Raw genomic sequence first — 16,213 nt, forward strand, 5'->3', positions numbered from 1 at the left:
TTCTCTCTTGTTCAGGTGAGACGAGTGTTTTAAAGAGCTGGTAGCAATCCAGCAGTATTTGCTTTTCAAATGAAGCCACCGCTACTCAATAAACCCAGCAACATTTGGAAACCTTTTGGACGTCCCTTTAGTCAGAACCAGCAGTGCTAGTTGTTGTTTAGCATCATAAAACAGGCCTCCAGGGGGTCGTTTCCTACTCAAATATTTATTGAGTCATCAAAAACAGAATGATGACCTGAGTGAAAAGGTCTCTGTTTTTCGAATGGTTACTGCTCACTGAGAGAATCACACTCGAGGGTTTTTATTAGGCTGGGCTTTAGGCTTGGCCCATTGTTTTCCTCAGTTTGACGACGATAGGGTCCAGCAGGAAAGCGAGTGGCGTCTGTATGTGTGTGAGTCAGGGTGCTGTGCTGACGTCTGTCGTCAGTGAAGATATTGTCCTCTGTTCACTTCACACAGGCTCGCCCCGGCACTGAACAAGAGGTGTGTGTGTGTGTGTGTGTGCGTTACATTTGATTGTGTGTGCCATTTTATCTATCCTCTCTTCTAGCTCGAAATGAGAACTCATACAAGCTCAGATCTCAATCTTGTTTTATGCAAACTGTTCCGAAATGTTTAACAGAGCGTGGAAAACTCAAACTCAGCCGACAGGCCTTTGTATTCCCTCCAAGCCAACATAAAACTACAGGATCTGGTGTCACTGGAGGAGTTCAAAGGAAAAATAGATGAACAGGTTGTTGAGACATGTAGCTGTTTCTAATTGTCTCCCGATGTCGCTAGTTTGCGTTGCCTTGTAAGGAAGCATGTGGTTTTTAAATGACACACGCATACATCTACTGTTTGTATTTGTACTGTTGCCAGTGTCTTCTGTCTGTGTTGTCCGTTTTGTATTACATAGTCGTCAGGCCGTCATTGTAGACTGAGCAAAAATATAAACGCAACATGTAAAGTGTTTGTCCCATGTTTCATGAGCCAAATTTAAAGAGCCCAGGAATGTCCATGAACACAAAAAGCTTATTTCTCTAAAATGTTGTGGACAAATTTGTTTACATCCCTGTTAGTGAACATTTCTGCTTTGCCAAGATAATCCATCCACCTGACAGGTGTGGCATACAGTATCAAGAAGCTGATTAAACAGCATTATTATGACACAGGTGCAACTTGCACTGGGGACAATAAGAGTCCACTCTGAAATGTGCAGTTTTGTTACACAGCACAATGCCACAGATGTCTCATGTTTTGAGGGAGCATGCAATTGGCATGCTGACTGTAGGTATGTCCACCAGAGCTCTTGCCGGAGAATTGAATGTTCTGAAACAAATCTGTAAATGTTCCAGTTCATTCATAGCCTGCATCACCAGACATGCCACCAATTGAGCATGTTTGGTATGCTCTGAATGGATGTATACCACAACGTGTTTTTAGTTCCGCCAATATCCAGCAACTTCGCACAGCTATTGAAGACAACAAGGCCACAATCAACAGCCTGATAAACTCTATGCAAGCAGATGTGTTGCCCTGCATGAGGCAAATGGTTGTCACACCAGATACTAACTGGTTTTCTGATCCATGCCCCCACGTTTCTTTTTAAAGGTGTCAGTGACCAACAAATGCATATCTGTATTCCCAGTTATATGAAATCCATAGATTAGGGCATAATTCAGTTATTTCAATTGACCGATTTCCTTATATGAACTGTAACGCAGTAAAATCTTTCAAATTGTTCCATGTCGTGTTTATAATTTTTTTCAGTACAAATAAGAATGTGTCATTAATTGACTTGCCTGGTTAAATAAATCAAATAGAAAGGAGGGATCAGTGGATGTTGTTACTGGAGCCCTGAACACATGTTGCTGAATGTCTCAACAACCGGCACATGTTGTCTAGTCACCTTGGAGAACTTTATTTGCCTGGAACAGTTGGGAAGTCTTCTTCAACCTATAAAACGATCAGATTATTACAAGATGGGATGTTTATTAGGCAACACGTCTTAATCATCACCAACATGTACAAACTGTTATATATATATATTTTTTTTTACAGTATAAAATATGTAGCACATCCCATTCTTTTGATATCCAGTAATCCACATGAAACATTGCCTCCGACTCCATGTCATTTCTGTATGTCGACACATTCAGGAGTCACGATGCGAAGACTGACGACAAGTGTGGGCATTATGTGGGGCTTGCAATGGTAGCCCTTGCCCTTACCGCAAGAAATTGGCCATACAGTATACTGCAACTGTACCTCACTGTGTGTCGTCTAGCAATGTGGCCATTTGAAAGTGAGGCCTCTAAGATTGCGTAACCAAGCTGTACTGATTGAAACAGGACACAATGAACAACTCTGTGTGGATTGTTCTGCTGTACATGACAAGACTGAAAGCAGGGAGTGAGAGCGGGAGAGGAGGAAATAACAGCTGAATCAACACTTTTCCGCTTTTTCCTTATCCCTCTCAGAAAAACTTCTATTTGCCTGGTCTAGGCCTTCTCTTCCTGTTTCCTGTAGGCTGCTGCACTCTTAGAAAAAAGGGTTCCAAAAGGTTTCTTCGGCTGTCCCCATAGGAGAACCCTTTTTGGTTCCAGATCGAACCCTTCTGTGGAAAGGGTTCTACATGGAACCACAAAGAGATTTACATGGAACCAAAAAGGGTTCTTCAAGGGGTTGTCCTATGGGGACAGCTGAAGAACCCATTTAGGTTCTAGATGGCACCTTCTTTTCTACGGCTGTGGTTAGGGAGAGGAAGAGAGAGAGAAAGGAGGCCTGCGCTTCCTATGCCATGGGGTAGAGAGAGGCGAAGGATGTGAAAACTGGAAGTGACCACTGTCTTAGGAGGGGTGGTTGGGTTTGTGGGCGATCAGGGGCAGTATATTGGCAGAGCTTATGCAAACCTGTATTAAAGGGATTTCCCACCATAGAGCCACTGCCAAACCAAAGCCCTTGGTCTAGTTAAAGTTAGACTTGGACGGCAGGCGGTTTTTGTCCTCTTTGTACAGTATGACCTGGTGAATGAGTAGAGGAGATACACACACATGGGTCACACTGCTGAGTGAGGCTTGTTTAAAAAAAAACATTTTAACCTTTATTTAACCTGGTAGGCTAGTTGAGGACAAGTTCTCATTTGCAACTGTGACCTGGCCAAGATAAAGCATAGCAGTGTGAGCAGACAACACAGAGTTACACATGGAGTAAACAATTAACAAGTCAATAATACAGTAGAAAAAAGGAGAGTCTATATACATTGTGTGCAAAAGGCATGAGGAGGTAGGCGAATAATTACAATTTTTCAGATTAACACTGGAGTGATAAATGATGAGATGGTCATGTACAGGTAGAGATATTGGTGTGCAAAAGAGCAGAAAATAAAATAAATAAAAATAGTATGGGGATGAGGTAGGTAAAAATGGGTGGGCTATTTACCGATAGACTATGTACAGCGGCAGCGATCGGTTAGCTGCTCAGATAGCAGAAGTTTGAAGTTGGTGAGGGTGAACTTCAGCTCTTTTTGCAATTCCTTCCAGTCACAGGCAGCAGAGAACTGGAACGAAAGACGGCCAAATGAGGTGTTGGCTTTAGGGATGATCAGTGAGATGCACTTGCTGGAGCGCGTGCTACGGATGGGTGTTGCCATCGTGACCAGTGAACTGAGATAAGGCAGTGCTTTACCTAGCATGGACTTGTAGATGACCTGGAGCCAGTGGGTCTGGCGATGAATATGTAGCGAGGGCCAGCCGACTAGAGCATACAGGTCGCAGTGGTGGGTGGAATAAGGTGCTTCAGTGACAAAACGGATGGCACTGTGATAAACTGCATCCAGTTTGCTGAGTAGAGTTTTGGAAACAATTTTGTAGATGACATCGCCGAAGTCGAGGATCGGTAGGATAGTCAGTTTTACTAGGGTAAGTTTGGAAGAGTGAAGGAGGCTTTGTTGTGGAATAGAAAGCCGACTCTTGATTTGATTTTCGATTGGAGATGTTTGATATGATTCTGGAAGGAGAGTTTACAGTCTAGCCAGACACCTAGGTACTTATAGATGTCCACATATTCAAGGTTGGAACCATCCAGGGTGGGGATGCTGGTCAGGCATGCGGGTGCAGGCAGCGAACGGTTGAAAAGCATGCATTTGGTTTTACTAGCGTTTAAGAGCAGTTGGAGGCCACGGAAGGAGTGTTGTATGGCATTGAAGCTCGTTTGGAGGTTAGATAGCACAGTGTCCAAGGACGGGCCGGAAGTATATAGAATGGTGTCGTCTGCATAGAGGTGGATCAGGGAACCGCCCGCAGCAAGAGCAACATCATTGATATATACAGAGAAAAGAGTCAGCCCGAGAATTGAATCCTGTGGCACCCCCATAGAGACTGCCAGAGGACCAGACAGCATGCCCTCCGATTTGACACACTGAACTCTGTCTGCAAAGTAATTGGTGAACCAGGCAAGGCAGTCATCCGAAAAACCGAGGCTATTGAGTCTGCCGATAAGAATATGGTGATTGACAGAGTCGAAAGCCTTGGCAAGGTTGATGAAGACGGCTGCACAGTACTGTCTTTTATCGATGGTAGTTATGATATCGTTTAGTACCTTGAGCGTGGCTGAGGTGCAACCGTGACCGGCTCGGAAACCAGATTGCACAGCGGAGAAGGTACGGTGGGATTCGAGATGGTTAGTGACCTGTTTGTTGACTTGGCTTTCGAAGACCTTAGATAGGCAGGGCAGGATGGATATAGGTCTGTAACAGTTTGGGTCCAGGGTGTCTCCCCCTTTGAAGAGGGGGATGACTGCGGCAGCTTTCCAATCCTTGGGGATCTCAGACGATATGGAAGAGAGGTTGAACAGGCTGGTAATAGGGGTTGCGACAATGGCGGCGGATAGTTTCAGATATAGAGGGTCCAGATTGTCAAGCCCAGCTGATTTGTACGGGTCCAGGTTTTGCAGCTCTTTCAGAACATCTGCTGTCTGGATTTGGGTAAAGGAGAACCTGGAGAGGCTTGGGCGAGTAGCTGCGGGAGTAGCGGGGGAGCTGTTGGCCGAGGTTGGAGTAGCCAGGCGGAAGTCATGGCCAGCCGTTGAGAAATGCTTGTTGAAGTTTTCGATAATCATGGGTTTATCGGTGGTGACCGTGTTACCTAGCCTCAGTGCAGTGGGCAGCTGGGAGGAGGTGCTCTTGTTCTCCATGGACTTCACAGTGTCCCAGAACTTTTGGGAGTTGGAGCTACAGGATGCAAACTTCTGCCTGAAGAAGCTGGCCTTAGCTTTCCTGACTGACTGCATGTATTGGTTCCTGACTTCCCTGAACAGTTGCATATCGCGGGGACTATTCGATTCTATTGCAGTCCGCCACAGGATGTTTTTGTGCTGGTCAAGGGCAGTCAAGTCTGGAGTGAACCAAGGGCTATATCTGTTCTTAGTTCTGCATTTTTTTGAACGGAGCATGCTTATCTAAAATGGTGAGGAAGTTACTTTTAAAGAATGACCAGGCATCCTCAACTGACGGGATGAGGTCAATGTCCTTCCAGGATACCCGGGCCAGGTCGATTAGAAAGGCCTGCTCACAGAAGTGTTTTAGGGAGCGTTTGACAGTGATGAGGGGTGGTCGTTTGACTGCGGCTCCGTAGCGGATACAGGCAATGAGGCAGTGAACGCTGAGATCCTGGTTGAAGACAGCGGAGGTGTATTTGGAGGGCCAGTTGGTCAGGATGACATCTATGAGGGTGCCCTTGTTTACAGATTTAGGGTTGTACCTGGTGGGTTCCTTGATGATTTGTGTGAGATTGAGGGCATCTAGCTTAGATTGTAGGACTGCCGGGGTGTTAAGCATATCCCAGTTTAGGTCACCTAACAGAACAAACTCTGAAGCTAGATGGTGGGCGATCAATTCACAAATGGTGTCCAGGGCACAGCTGGGAGCTGAGGGGGGTTGGTGATGTCTGGAATGGAGTGAATGAAACGGAATGAGATACCATTCCATTCACTCCATTCCAGACATTATGAGACGCCCTCAGCAGCCTCCTGTAGTCCACTTGTGTGGATCTCCCCTACTCATGTGCTTGATGAGTTCGACACCAGTCCATTTACGCTGTTACCATGAGCCGTCCTCCCCAGTTAAGGTGCCACAGACACGCATGCACGTGTCTTCAAGCTGTCTTGTCATCCGTAACCTCTTTTTCACCTGTCTGTTTTATAAATCTGTCTCTATTAGCTTAGTTGTGATTATTATGGAAAGTGGATTTCCCTTTTCCCTTTTCCCTTTCCCTCAAGCGAATGGTTTTTCCATCCTTGTACTTCATTCAATCCCCACGTATAATCCATATGAAAGTCATCTGGTCAGCATTATATAATGCCTTTCTGTTTTAGAAGTTAGGTTAAGTATAGTGTTTTAGGCGTGGTTCAGTGTAATTTTGTGGCGAGGCCCACAGTCTATGCTCCACCAAGCCCTCTGCTCAGCCTTCCTCACTCTTAAACTGGGAAACTGGGGAACACAAGGGTTCTACAGAGACAGTAAGTCATTTTCTCCATTCGTAGACACAAACTATTGTAGTTTGGTTTATTTAGAGTCTTATATTGTGGTTGCTAGTCACTATATGTGGTGGAAAAGGGTGAGGAATTTGTGAAAAGCTGAATAAAAGCTGTCAAACCATAACTAAGCGAATCATAGCAATGTGTAGCCTATGATTCATGGTTGATTCATTGAAGTAATCAGAGATCCAATTTGCTCTTATTAATCTTTCTCTGAAATGCCGGACATGAATGAGACTTCTGTCTCCCAAGCTGAAACCATCTGCATCACAGCAAGAGAAGATGACGAACAAGGGCTTTCTCTTGCTAGATCTGGGACACTGGGGGTCTGGGACACAAACTTGTTTGATTCCTTTGTATTTGTCCATGCATGTACTTTCCCTCATTGTTTTTGAATGTCTCATCAAACCCATTTGGCTGTTGACATGAGTGCAGAAGAATAGAATTGAATAGAACAGAATAGAATATATATATTTGCTGCATTTCTTTCGGTTGCTGATGTCACAGGATATCCAGAGAGTAATACATGTAATTATATTGTAATAAACTATTATATTTAATTAAATTTAACAGTAATAAACTGAATCACCATTTATATCCGAACTAATTACCTTCTATTACCTCCTATTTATATGATATATTACGTAGTCTGCTACAGTGATTTACGATTTTAGGTTGGGCCCATTGTTTCCATAAATCTCCCCCACCCATCTATCTGTTAAATGTTCCGGTTGCCAAACCAAGAAGTGGGTCTGATGGTAACAGCTGATCTTTAGAAGCTAGGGCTAGCGTGCCAGCCAGTACAGGTTTACGACTGGATTTGCCAAGAATGATTATGCAGGAAATGGTTTAATGGTGTTAAATCTGGTTTCTATGTGTACAGTAAGTACCAACCAAATCTAATTGTATTTGTCACATGCGCGGAATACAACAGTTATTCAGCATTCACCTTACAGTGAAATGCTTACTTACAAGCCCTTAACCAACAATGCAGTTTAAAACAAGAAAAGGTAAAATAAAGAAAAGTAACAAATAATTAAAGAGCAGCTGTAAAATAACAAAGGCGAGGCTATATACAAGGGGTACCGGTTAGTCGAGGTAATTGAGGTAATACAGTGGGGGGGGGAGTATTTAGTCAGCCATCAATTGTGCAAGTTCTCCCACTTAAAAATATGAGAGAGGCCTGTAATGTCCATCATAGGTACACTTCAACTATGAGAAATCAAATCCAGAATATCACATTGTAGGATTTTTAATGAATGTATTTGCAAATTATGGTGGGAAATAAGTATTTGGTCACCTACAAACAAGCAAGATTTCTGGCTCTCACAGACCTGTAACTTCTTCTTTAAGAGGCTCCTCTGTCCTCCACTCATTACCTGTATTAATGGCACCTGTTTGAACTTGTTATCAGTATAAAAGTCACCTGTCCACAACCTCAAACAGTCACACTCCAAACTCCACTATGGCCAAGACCAAAGAGCTGTCACAGGACAACAGAAACAAAATTGTAGACCTGCACCAGGCTGGGAAGACTGAATCTGCAGTTGGTAATCAGCTTGGTTTGAAGAAATCAACTGTGGGAGCAATTATTAGGAAATGGAAGACATACAAGACCACTGATAATCTCCCTCGAACTGGGGCTCCACGCAAGATCTCACCCCGTGGGGTCAAAATGATCACAAGAACGGTGAGCAAAAATCCCAGAACCACACGGGGGGACCTAGTGAATGACCTGCAGAGAGCTGGGGCCAAAGTAACAGAGCCTACCATCAGTAACACACTACGCCGCCAGGGACTCAAATCCTGCAGTGCCCCCCTGATTAAGCGTGTCCCCCTGCTTAAGCCAGTACATGTCCAGGCCCGTCTGAAGTTTGCTAGAGAGAATTTGGATGATCCAGAAGAAGATTGGGAGAATGTCAGATGAAACCAAAATATAACTTTTTGGTAAAAACTCAACTCGTCGTGTTTGGAGGACAAAGAATGCTGAGTTGCACCCAAAGAACACCATACCTACTGTGAAGCATGGGGGTGGAAACATCATGCTTTGGGGCTGTTTTTCTGCAAAGGGACCAGGACGACTGATCCGTGTAAAGGAAAGAATGAATGGGGCCATGTATCGTGAGATTTTGAGTGAAAACCTCCTTCCATCAGCAAGGGCATTGAAGATGAAACGTGGCTGGGTCTTTCAGCATGACAATGATCCCAAACACACTGCCCGGGCAATGAAGGAGTGGCTTCGTAAGAAGCATTTCAAGGTCCTGGAGTGGCCTAGCCAGTCTCCAGATCTCAACCCCATAGAAAATCATTGGAGGGAGTTGAAAGTCTGTGTTGCCCAGCAACAGCCCCAAAACATCACTGCTCTAGAGGAGATCTGCATGGAGGAATGGGCCAAAATACCAGCAACAGTGTGTGAAAACCTTTTGAAGACTTACAGAAAACGTTTGACCTCTGTCATTGCCAACAAAGAGTATAAAACAAAGTATTGAGATAAACTTTTGTTATTGACCAAATACTTATTTTCCACCATAATTCGCAAATAAATTCATAAAAAATCCTACAATGTGATTTTCTGGATTTTGTTTCCTCATTTTGTCTGTTATAGTTGAAGTGTACCTATGATGAAAATTACATGCCTCTCACATCTTTTTAAGTGGGAGAACTTGCACAATTGGTGGTTGACTAAATACTTTTTTGCCCCACTGTATGTACATGTAGGTAGAGTTATTAAAGTGACTATGCATAGACAACAACAGAGATTTGCAGCAGCGTAAAATAGGGGGAGGCATTGCAAATTGTCTGGGTAGCCATTTGATTAGCTGTTCAGGAGTCATCGCTTGGGGGAATAAGCTGTAGACCTGGCGCTCCGGTACCTCTTGCCGTGCGGTAGCAGAGAGAATAGTCTATGACTAGGGTGGCTGGGGTCTTTGACAATTTTTAGGGCCTTACTCTGACACCACCTGGTATAGAGGTCCTGGATGGCAGGAAGGTTGGCCCTAGTGATGTACTGGACCATACGCACTACCCTCTGTAGTGCCTTGCGGTCGGAGGCTGAGCAGCTGCCATACCAGGCAGTGATGCAACCTGTCAGGATGCTCTCGATGGTGCAGTTGGTTTTGTCATTCCCTCTTCATGACTGTCTTGGTGTGCTTCGACCATTTTAGTTTGTTGGTGATGTGGATACCAAGGAACTACAGTGTAGTATAATAGAGGGTGTTATGCAGTAAAGGTAATGTTGGGTAATGTATAAACTTATTTCTAAATGTTGTAAACTTTTTGTTTTGTCTACATTGTCTCTTTTGTTTTCTGTTTTGAAGTTGCAACATTGTTTGATTTGCCCAGACATGCATACTATTCAAGAATGTCTAACCGTATGGCAAGGCCGGGATTTTATCTTGATTTGAACGGTGCGGCAACACTTGACTACCCACCATCTGGGATTCCATCAGCACACCTTCTGTTGCTGGGAAGACAACTCACTCTTATAACACTGTGTTGTTCAAATGTGTTAAACCTGTGTAACATTAGAAAACAAATCTAACTCCCTCTAACTGACAGTTAGTGAGTAACTTTGTGTGTGTGTGTGTGTGTGTGTGTGTTTGGTCCCCTAAAACAATGATTCAGAGTGTTTTGGCTGTGTGGACCAACAGCTGCTCACGACTGGCTGTGCTTGAACCATGAGTCAACCTGCAACGCTATTTTAAAACGTTGCTGGAATTTTTTACCCTCATCTGAGAGTCAATGAAAAAACAACTTTTCAAGGTGTTGAACAGCACTATTCTTCACAGTTAATCCTATATCAATCCAGAAATATAATTGAGGTGACACCTACAATATAGGTTTGTTTTGCTTTCAGGTAGGGATGGGCTGTACTAGGCTGTTAACTCAATATTCATATTCATATTCACCCTGAGGGATGATATAGTCTGTTTTAGGTTGGACGATGGCATTAGGTTTAAGCTTGATATTTTGGGCATGGGTTGTGTGTGGTGTGGATATGGACTAGTTCTGTTTTCCATTGTGGTTGCTTTGAGGACAGATCCATCTGTTCTGCTGGTTGGGATGGGACCATTTTAACTGAGTCCGTGTCTTCCTCCCTCCCTCCCTCCCTCCCTCCCCCTCCCTCCCTCCCTCCCTCCCTCCCTCCCTCCCTCCCTCCCTCCCTCCCTCCCTCCCTCCCTCCGTTGGCCCATCCCAGAGAGGTTTTGCTCCACGGTCAAATTAAGCAGCCAAGTGGCATCGGGTGGTGGAGGAGGGAGGATGACAACATGCCGTTCAGGCCAAAAGCATTTATAGAACAACACACCCACTCACTGGAAGTCAGGGCAAGCCCACACACACTTGCTTGGGGTGTACACACACACACACACACACACACACACACACACACACACACACACACACACACACACACACACACACACACACACACACACACACACACACACACACACACACACACACACACACACACACACACACACACACACACACACACACACACACACACCAGTACAAGTGCAGGCGGGCATGTAGCTCTTCCAGACCCTCCAAGGGAAATGGTGTCAGATAAAGTCCATATCATTAGCTGGCATAGCATGACAGACTTCAAGTGGCCATCGCCATAGGAGTCGCTAACAGGTCCTTAGCATAACATAACAGACTTCCAGTGGCATTGATGTTAGCATAACATTTCCATGGGAGTGAAAAGGCTAGTGCTGGAGCCGCTACTCGCTAACTGTGGAGTCACTATCACGCCATTAGCTTAGCATTAGCATGGTGTACTTCCAAGTGGCTTGGATGTTAGCGTAACATTTCCATGGGTGAGAATTGTGAAAACACTAGCGTTGGAAGCTAGCCAGCAATAGCGGGTGTCATTCAAGCAGCAACAAGGCCTTTTAACACAGGGATTTGTTCTTGGAAGTGTATCTTGTTTCAAGTGGCTGATTCTCTTACGCCAGGTCTCTTTCGTTTGGGGCTAATTCTTCTAAGGCTAGCTGTTATGACAGTTCTTGGCAGGTTGCTGCAGGGTCCAGTGTGTAAGATGTATTAGGACGAGGGTTCGCTGTGCTAGTAGGCCAGGGGATTAGGGAAACACCTGTGTCTGACATCACAAGGGGATCTTGATTTTCAATGGCCAACATATCATGAGGTGATTTTCCTCTATAGGTATAGTGAAGATGGCAATATTTCATGAGGTGAATTGCTCCTATATTGACAAGTCGACGACATTTAGTGCTCACAGTGCAACCATAGGCCTACTTAATTTAGCCTATGTGGATGGCTGACAAAATCTTATTTGACTGTCCATTTTTTTTGGGGGGGAGGTGAATTTTACCCCCTTTTCTCCCCAATTTCGTGGTATCCAATTGTTAGTAGTTACTATCTTGTCTCATCACTACAACTCCCGTACGGGCTCGGGAGAGACGAAGGTCTAAAGCCATGCGTCCTCTGAAACACAGCCCAACCCCAAGCCGCACTGCTTCTTAACACTCATCCAACCCGGAAGCCAGCCGCACCAATGTGTCGGAGGAAACACAGCGCACCTGGCGACCCGGTCAGCGTGCACTGCGCCCGGCCCACCACAGGAGTCGCTAGTGCGCGATGAGACAAGGATGTCCCTACCGACCACAAACCCTCCCTAACCCGGACGATGCTAGGCCAATTGTGCGTCGCCCCACGGACCTCCCTGTCGCAGCCGGCTGCGACAGTGCCTGGGCGCGAACCCAGAATCTCTGGTGGCACAGCTAGCACTGTGATGCAGAGCCCTAGACCACTGCGCCACCCGGGAGGCCCCGATTGTCAATTTTTTGACAATAGCTGTTTTTGTTAGCAATATTTGCCCTGATTTTGAGTGAACGCCAGATGTAAACATGTTTGACATGCTTTATAATTATGAAGTATATGGAAACTCTATGAACTTAAACAAATTGTGTGTTTTTGTAGTAGAGGTTTAGCTGAGATCAATTAAGCCAAATGGCCAATTGTATAGGTTTGTGACTTAACCTCAATGTCCTCAGTACTATAACATATTAGAACTGTGAAAGGCTATGTTCAGTAGCAGTTAGCCTTGATTTTAACAGTCACGTAATAATAATAATATATGCCATATGCCACAAATCTGTCGTTCTGCCCCTGAACAGGGGGCAGAACTGTTCCTAGGCCGTCAATGAAAATAAGAATTTGTTCTTAACTGACTTGCCTAGTAAAATAAATGAATATATAAATATAGTTACTTGAAGGAACAAAGCGCCTCAGACAAAGCCCCATCCACTTGAATGGGAATGGCTGTTGTAATTGTAACTCGTGGCTGGGGCAGGAAGTGCAGAGGTTCAATGTGTGGAGAAGGTGAATGAGATTACCATGATGTTCACCCGCTGTTACACCTTGACAGATATATGTGCGTGTCATTGACCTTTGAAGCCCAGGGGTTGTTGTCTTGGTATGCCGTGTGTCGGGCCCACAGTGTTAACCATGCGCTCTTCTCTCATTACAGGTGTATCTCATCAATGTCACATACTCTGACAACACCTCCCACATAATCTACAGGAGATACAGCAAATTCTTTGACCTTCAGGTAAGGTTGACTCTCTCCTTATTATTCATTAAAAACTGCACTACTATTCTCCACACATGGTTGAGTCAATGAATCAATGTGAGTTTTAGTAATTAGTCTGGGAGTGGGGGAGAGGTACGGTCTGTATCTCCTGTAGCCTCAGAGATGCAGTAGTACTACAACACATACCACGCACACGCACGCACACGCACGCACACGCATGCACGCACACACACACACATCTCTGCCTTGGCCCCGAAACGTCAAGGAGCTGCCAGGCTGTTTTATAGTACAAGAGAAATCCACATGGAAGTCAATTTAATGTACTGTAGCATGTTTTATAGCGGAATGCCGAGGGACTCTCAGGTGATGTGTGTGTGTGTGTGCGTGTGTGTGTGTGTGTGTGTGTGTGTGTGTGTGTGTGTGTGTGTGTGTGTGTGTGTGTGTGTGTGTGTGTGTGTGTGTGTGTGTGTGTGGTGACTGTTGGAGCGTTTCATATATCAGCTTACATGACTCTTATGTTTAACATGCCAAAACTACCCTTCAGTTTAGACCTGTATTTTCTTTGGTATGGGAGCTGGGCTGCTGCAGTAAAAACCCTGCAGGTTAAGGAGATTGTGTGTGTGTGTGTGTGTGTGTGTGTGTGTGTGTGTGTGTGTGTGTGTGTGTGTGTGTGTGTGTGTGTGTGTGTGTGTGTGTGTGTGTGTGTGTGTGTGTGTGTGTGTGTGTGTGTGTGTGTGTGTGTGTGTGTGTACATACTCTCTACACCCCTGCTCTTTGCAAGCTGATAGGCAGAGTAGCAACATAGGTCTTGGGATCTCCCGGTCATTCTGGTCAATATGAAAGAGCCATACATAGAGAAAGACTTGGGTTGATCTCAATAGCTTTAGTGTGCAGCCTGACAGGAAATGATGTTTCAATCAGGGGAGGAAGGTTCCTACCCTCAAAGGTCCCATTGATAACCAGTTGGTGCAACGGAAAATAGCCTCCCCCTTGGAAGTGATTACTCCCAATGTGTAATAAAGCAAAGGTAGAATAATAAACAGGGTTGACTGAGGAAGTTTGTATCTTGGTTCCTCTGCTGAAATGTAGACTATGAGGAGATATAGGTGAGCACACACACACGCATACACACACCCCGCATGCACACGCAGACACGTACGCACACACACACACACACACACACACACACACACACACACACACACACACACACACACACACACACACACACACACACACACACACACACACACACACACACACACACACACACACACACACACACACACACACACACACACACACACACACACACACACACACACACACACACACACACACACACACACACACACACACACACACACACACACCGCATGCACGCACACACACACCGCATGCACGCACGCACACGCACACATGCACACACGCACACACACACCCCATACACACACACCCCATGCACGCACACGTACACACACACACACACACACACACACACACACACACACACACACACACACACACACACACACACACACACACACACACACACACACACACACACACACACACACACACACACACACACACACACACACACACACACACACACACACACACAAGGGGTTCAAATTGCTGCTTGGGAGTTAATGGCCTCTAATGGGTTGTGGATGGTTTCACACAGAACTACTCAGTCACTACTCAGCTTTTCTGATTGAGAAGGGCAGAGGTCCTCAGACTAGGTGGAGTCCAAACGTCCCCCAGACTAAGGCTATAGTTTATTGTGTTGTCCAAGAAAGCAGCATTCACAACCAAATGCATTTATTTATTCAACCTTTATATATGCAAGTTTGTCTCACTGACATACAGTGTTTTGCAAGAGAGACCTTGATATCGGCTAATAATGACTCCCTTTCAGTCTAGCACATCTGGCTATGCAACTGTTAATATAGCTGGCTTTGAGCATCTCTTAATGTCGTTGATAGACACAAGAGTATGTCAAGTTGCCCCTAACCACTCGTCCAGGGTCAGATGTTTCTTTAAATCCTCCTGAAGTTTAGGTGTTTGGGATATGATACGCTGATCCTAGATCTGTGGTTAATTAAGGGCACAACTTCTACCTCAAAGCTGAGACACACGGCTGTAGTCAGAGAGACTACCATTGGCAACAACCATGGGTCTTCTCTCAATACTCTCACACAGGGGGATGTGGTTAACTATTAACTAAGCCCTTATGCCAGGAGAAAGGATATACACTGGAAACATCTCTCTTTCATCTCTCCGTCTCTTTCATCTGTCTGTTCCATCCCTCTTTTTCACCCTGTTGTTTCTAGACAGACCTGGAGCCTCTCTTGTTTAGTAACCATGTATCTGGTCCAAAGAGAGCAGCCTTTGCAAACCCTGGATGGGCAACGCCTCTCTATATCCACAGGCAGGAGCTGCTCAACTCTTACTCACAACAGCTGACGTCATGGTTTTAGAGGGTGGGAGCTAGTTGACTCAGGTGGTTACAGTGTGGTGTGGAGAAGGCCAGCGTTGCGGGTTCAGTTCCAGCTCGGGGCCACACACGCACGGACTGTGTGCTCCCTGTAAGTTGCTTTGGATGAATGCGTCCACCAAAATGACCAACTACTGTGAGGGTGGGGAGTTCCAAGCCGTGTAGGTCGACAGAAGCACCAGAAGTAGCTTAGCACTCTGTACACGTGTGGAATATCCCATGACCTTTGACCCTCTGACCTCTCTTGAAGGTAAAGGGTTTGGTGTATTGGTGACACAGGACCAGAGTGTAGCATAAATAAAGATATTTGGCCTCGGTTGAATGGGTAAGGTAATACAACCCTTAATTGCATTTAGAGTACACTGTAATGTGTTTTCTAACTCGGTGAGTTTATGAATGCATTAAGGCACTGGTAACAGGATATATATTAGTGCTAGTGGGTGCCCACTGTAGTCTTTGTGTGTGTGTGTGTGTGTGTCGCCAATGCAGAGAAGAAGCTATTAACTGGTAATAGAGATTTCAAATGATACTAGAATCTCACAACAGGGAACCATCTCCTACTTATTATTTCCCCCCAATTTCTCAGCTTCAATGAAAGGGTTGGTCATCTTTAATTCTCTCACCTCTCCCCTCTCTCC

General features: G+C 45.1%; 1 protein-coding gene across 3 annotated transcripts in view; it reads left to right on the plus strand.

Moving 5' to 3' along the window:
- The window catches only part of LOC124016521 (SH3 and PX domain-containing protein 2A-like), a 140,918-nt gene that overhangs the window by 2,350 nt on the left and 122,355 nt on the right, over positions 1–16,213 (plus strand). For 2 of the 3 annotated variants that reach the window (XM_046332095.1, XM_046332096.1), the window contains exon 2: positions 13,013–13,093. In XM_046332095.1, the coding sequence (XP_046188051.1) occupies positions 13,013–13,093 (81 nt within the window). Of the gene's footprint in view, positions 1–6,361; positions 6,499–13,012; positions 13,094–16,213 lie in introns of those variants that run through there. The other variant, XM_046332097.1, reaches the window with a different exon arrangement.

This window comes from Oncorhynchus gorbuscha, linkage group LG26 (genome assembly GCF_021184085.1).
Source record: "Oncorhynchus gorbuscha isolate QuinsamMale2020 ecotype Even-year linkage group LG26, OgorEven_v1.0, whole genome shotgun sequence".
Classification (NCBI taxonomy): domain Eukaryota; kingdom Metazoa; phylum Chordata; class Actinopteri; order Salmoniformes; family Salmonidae; genus Oncorhynchus; species Oncorhynchus gorbuscha.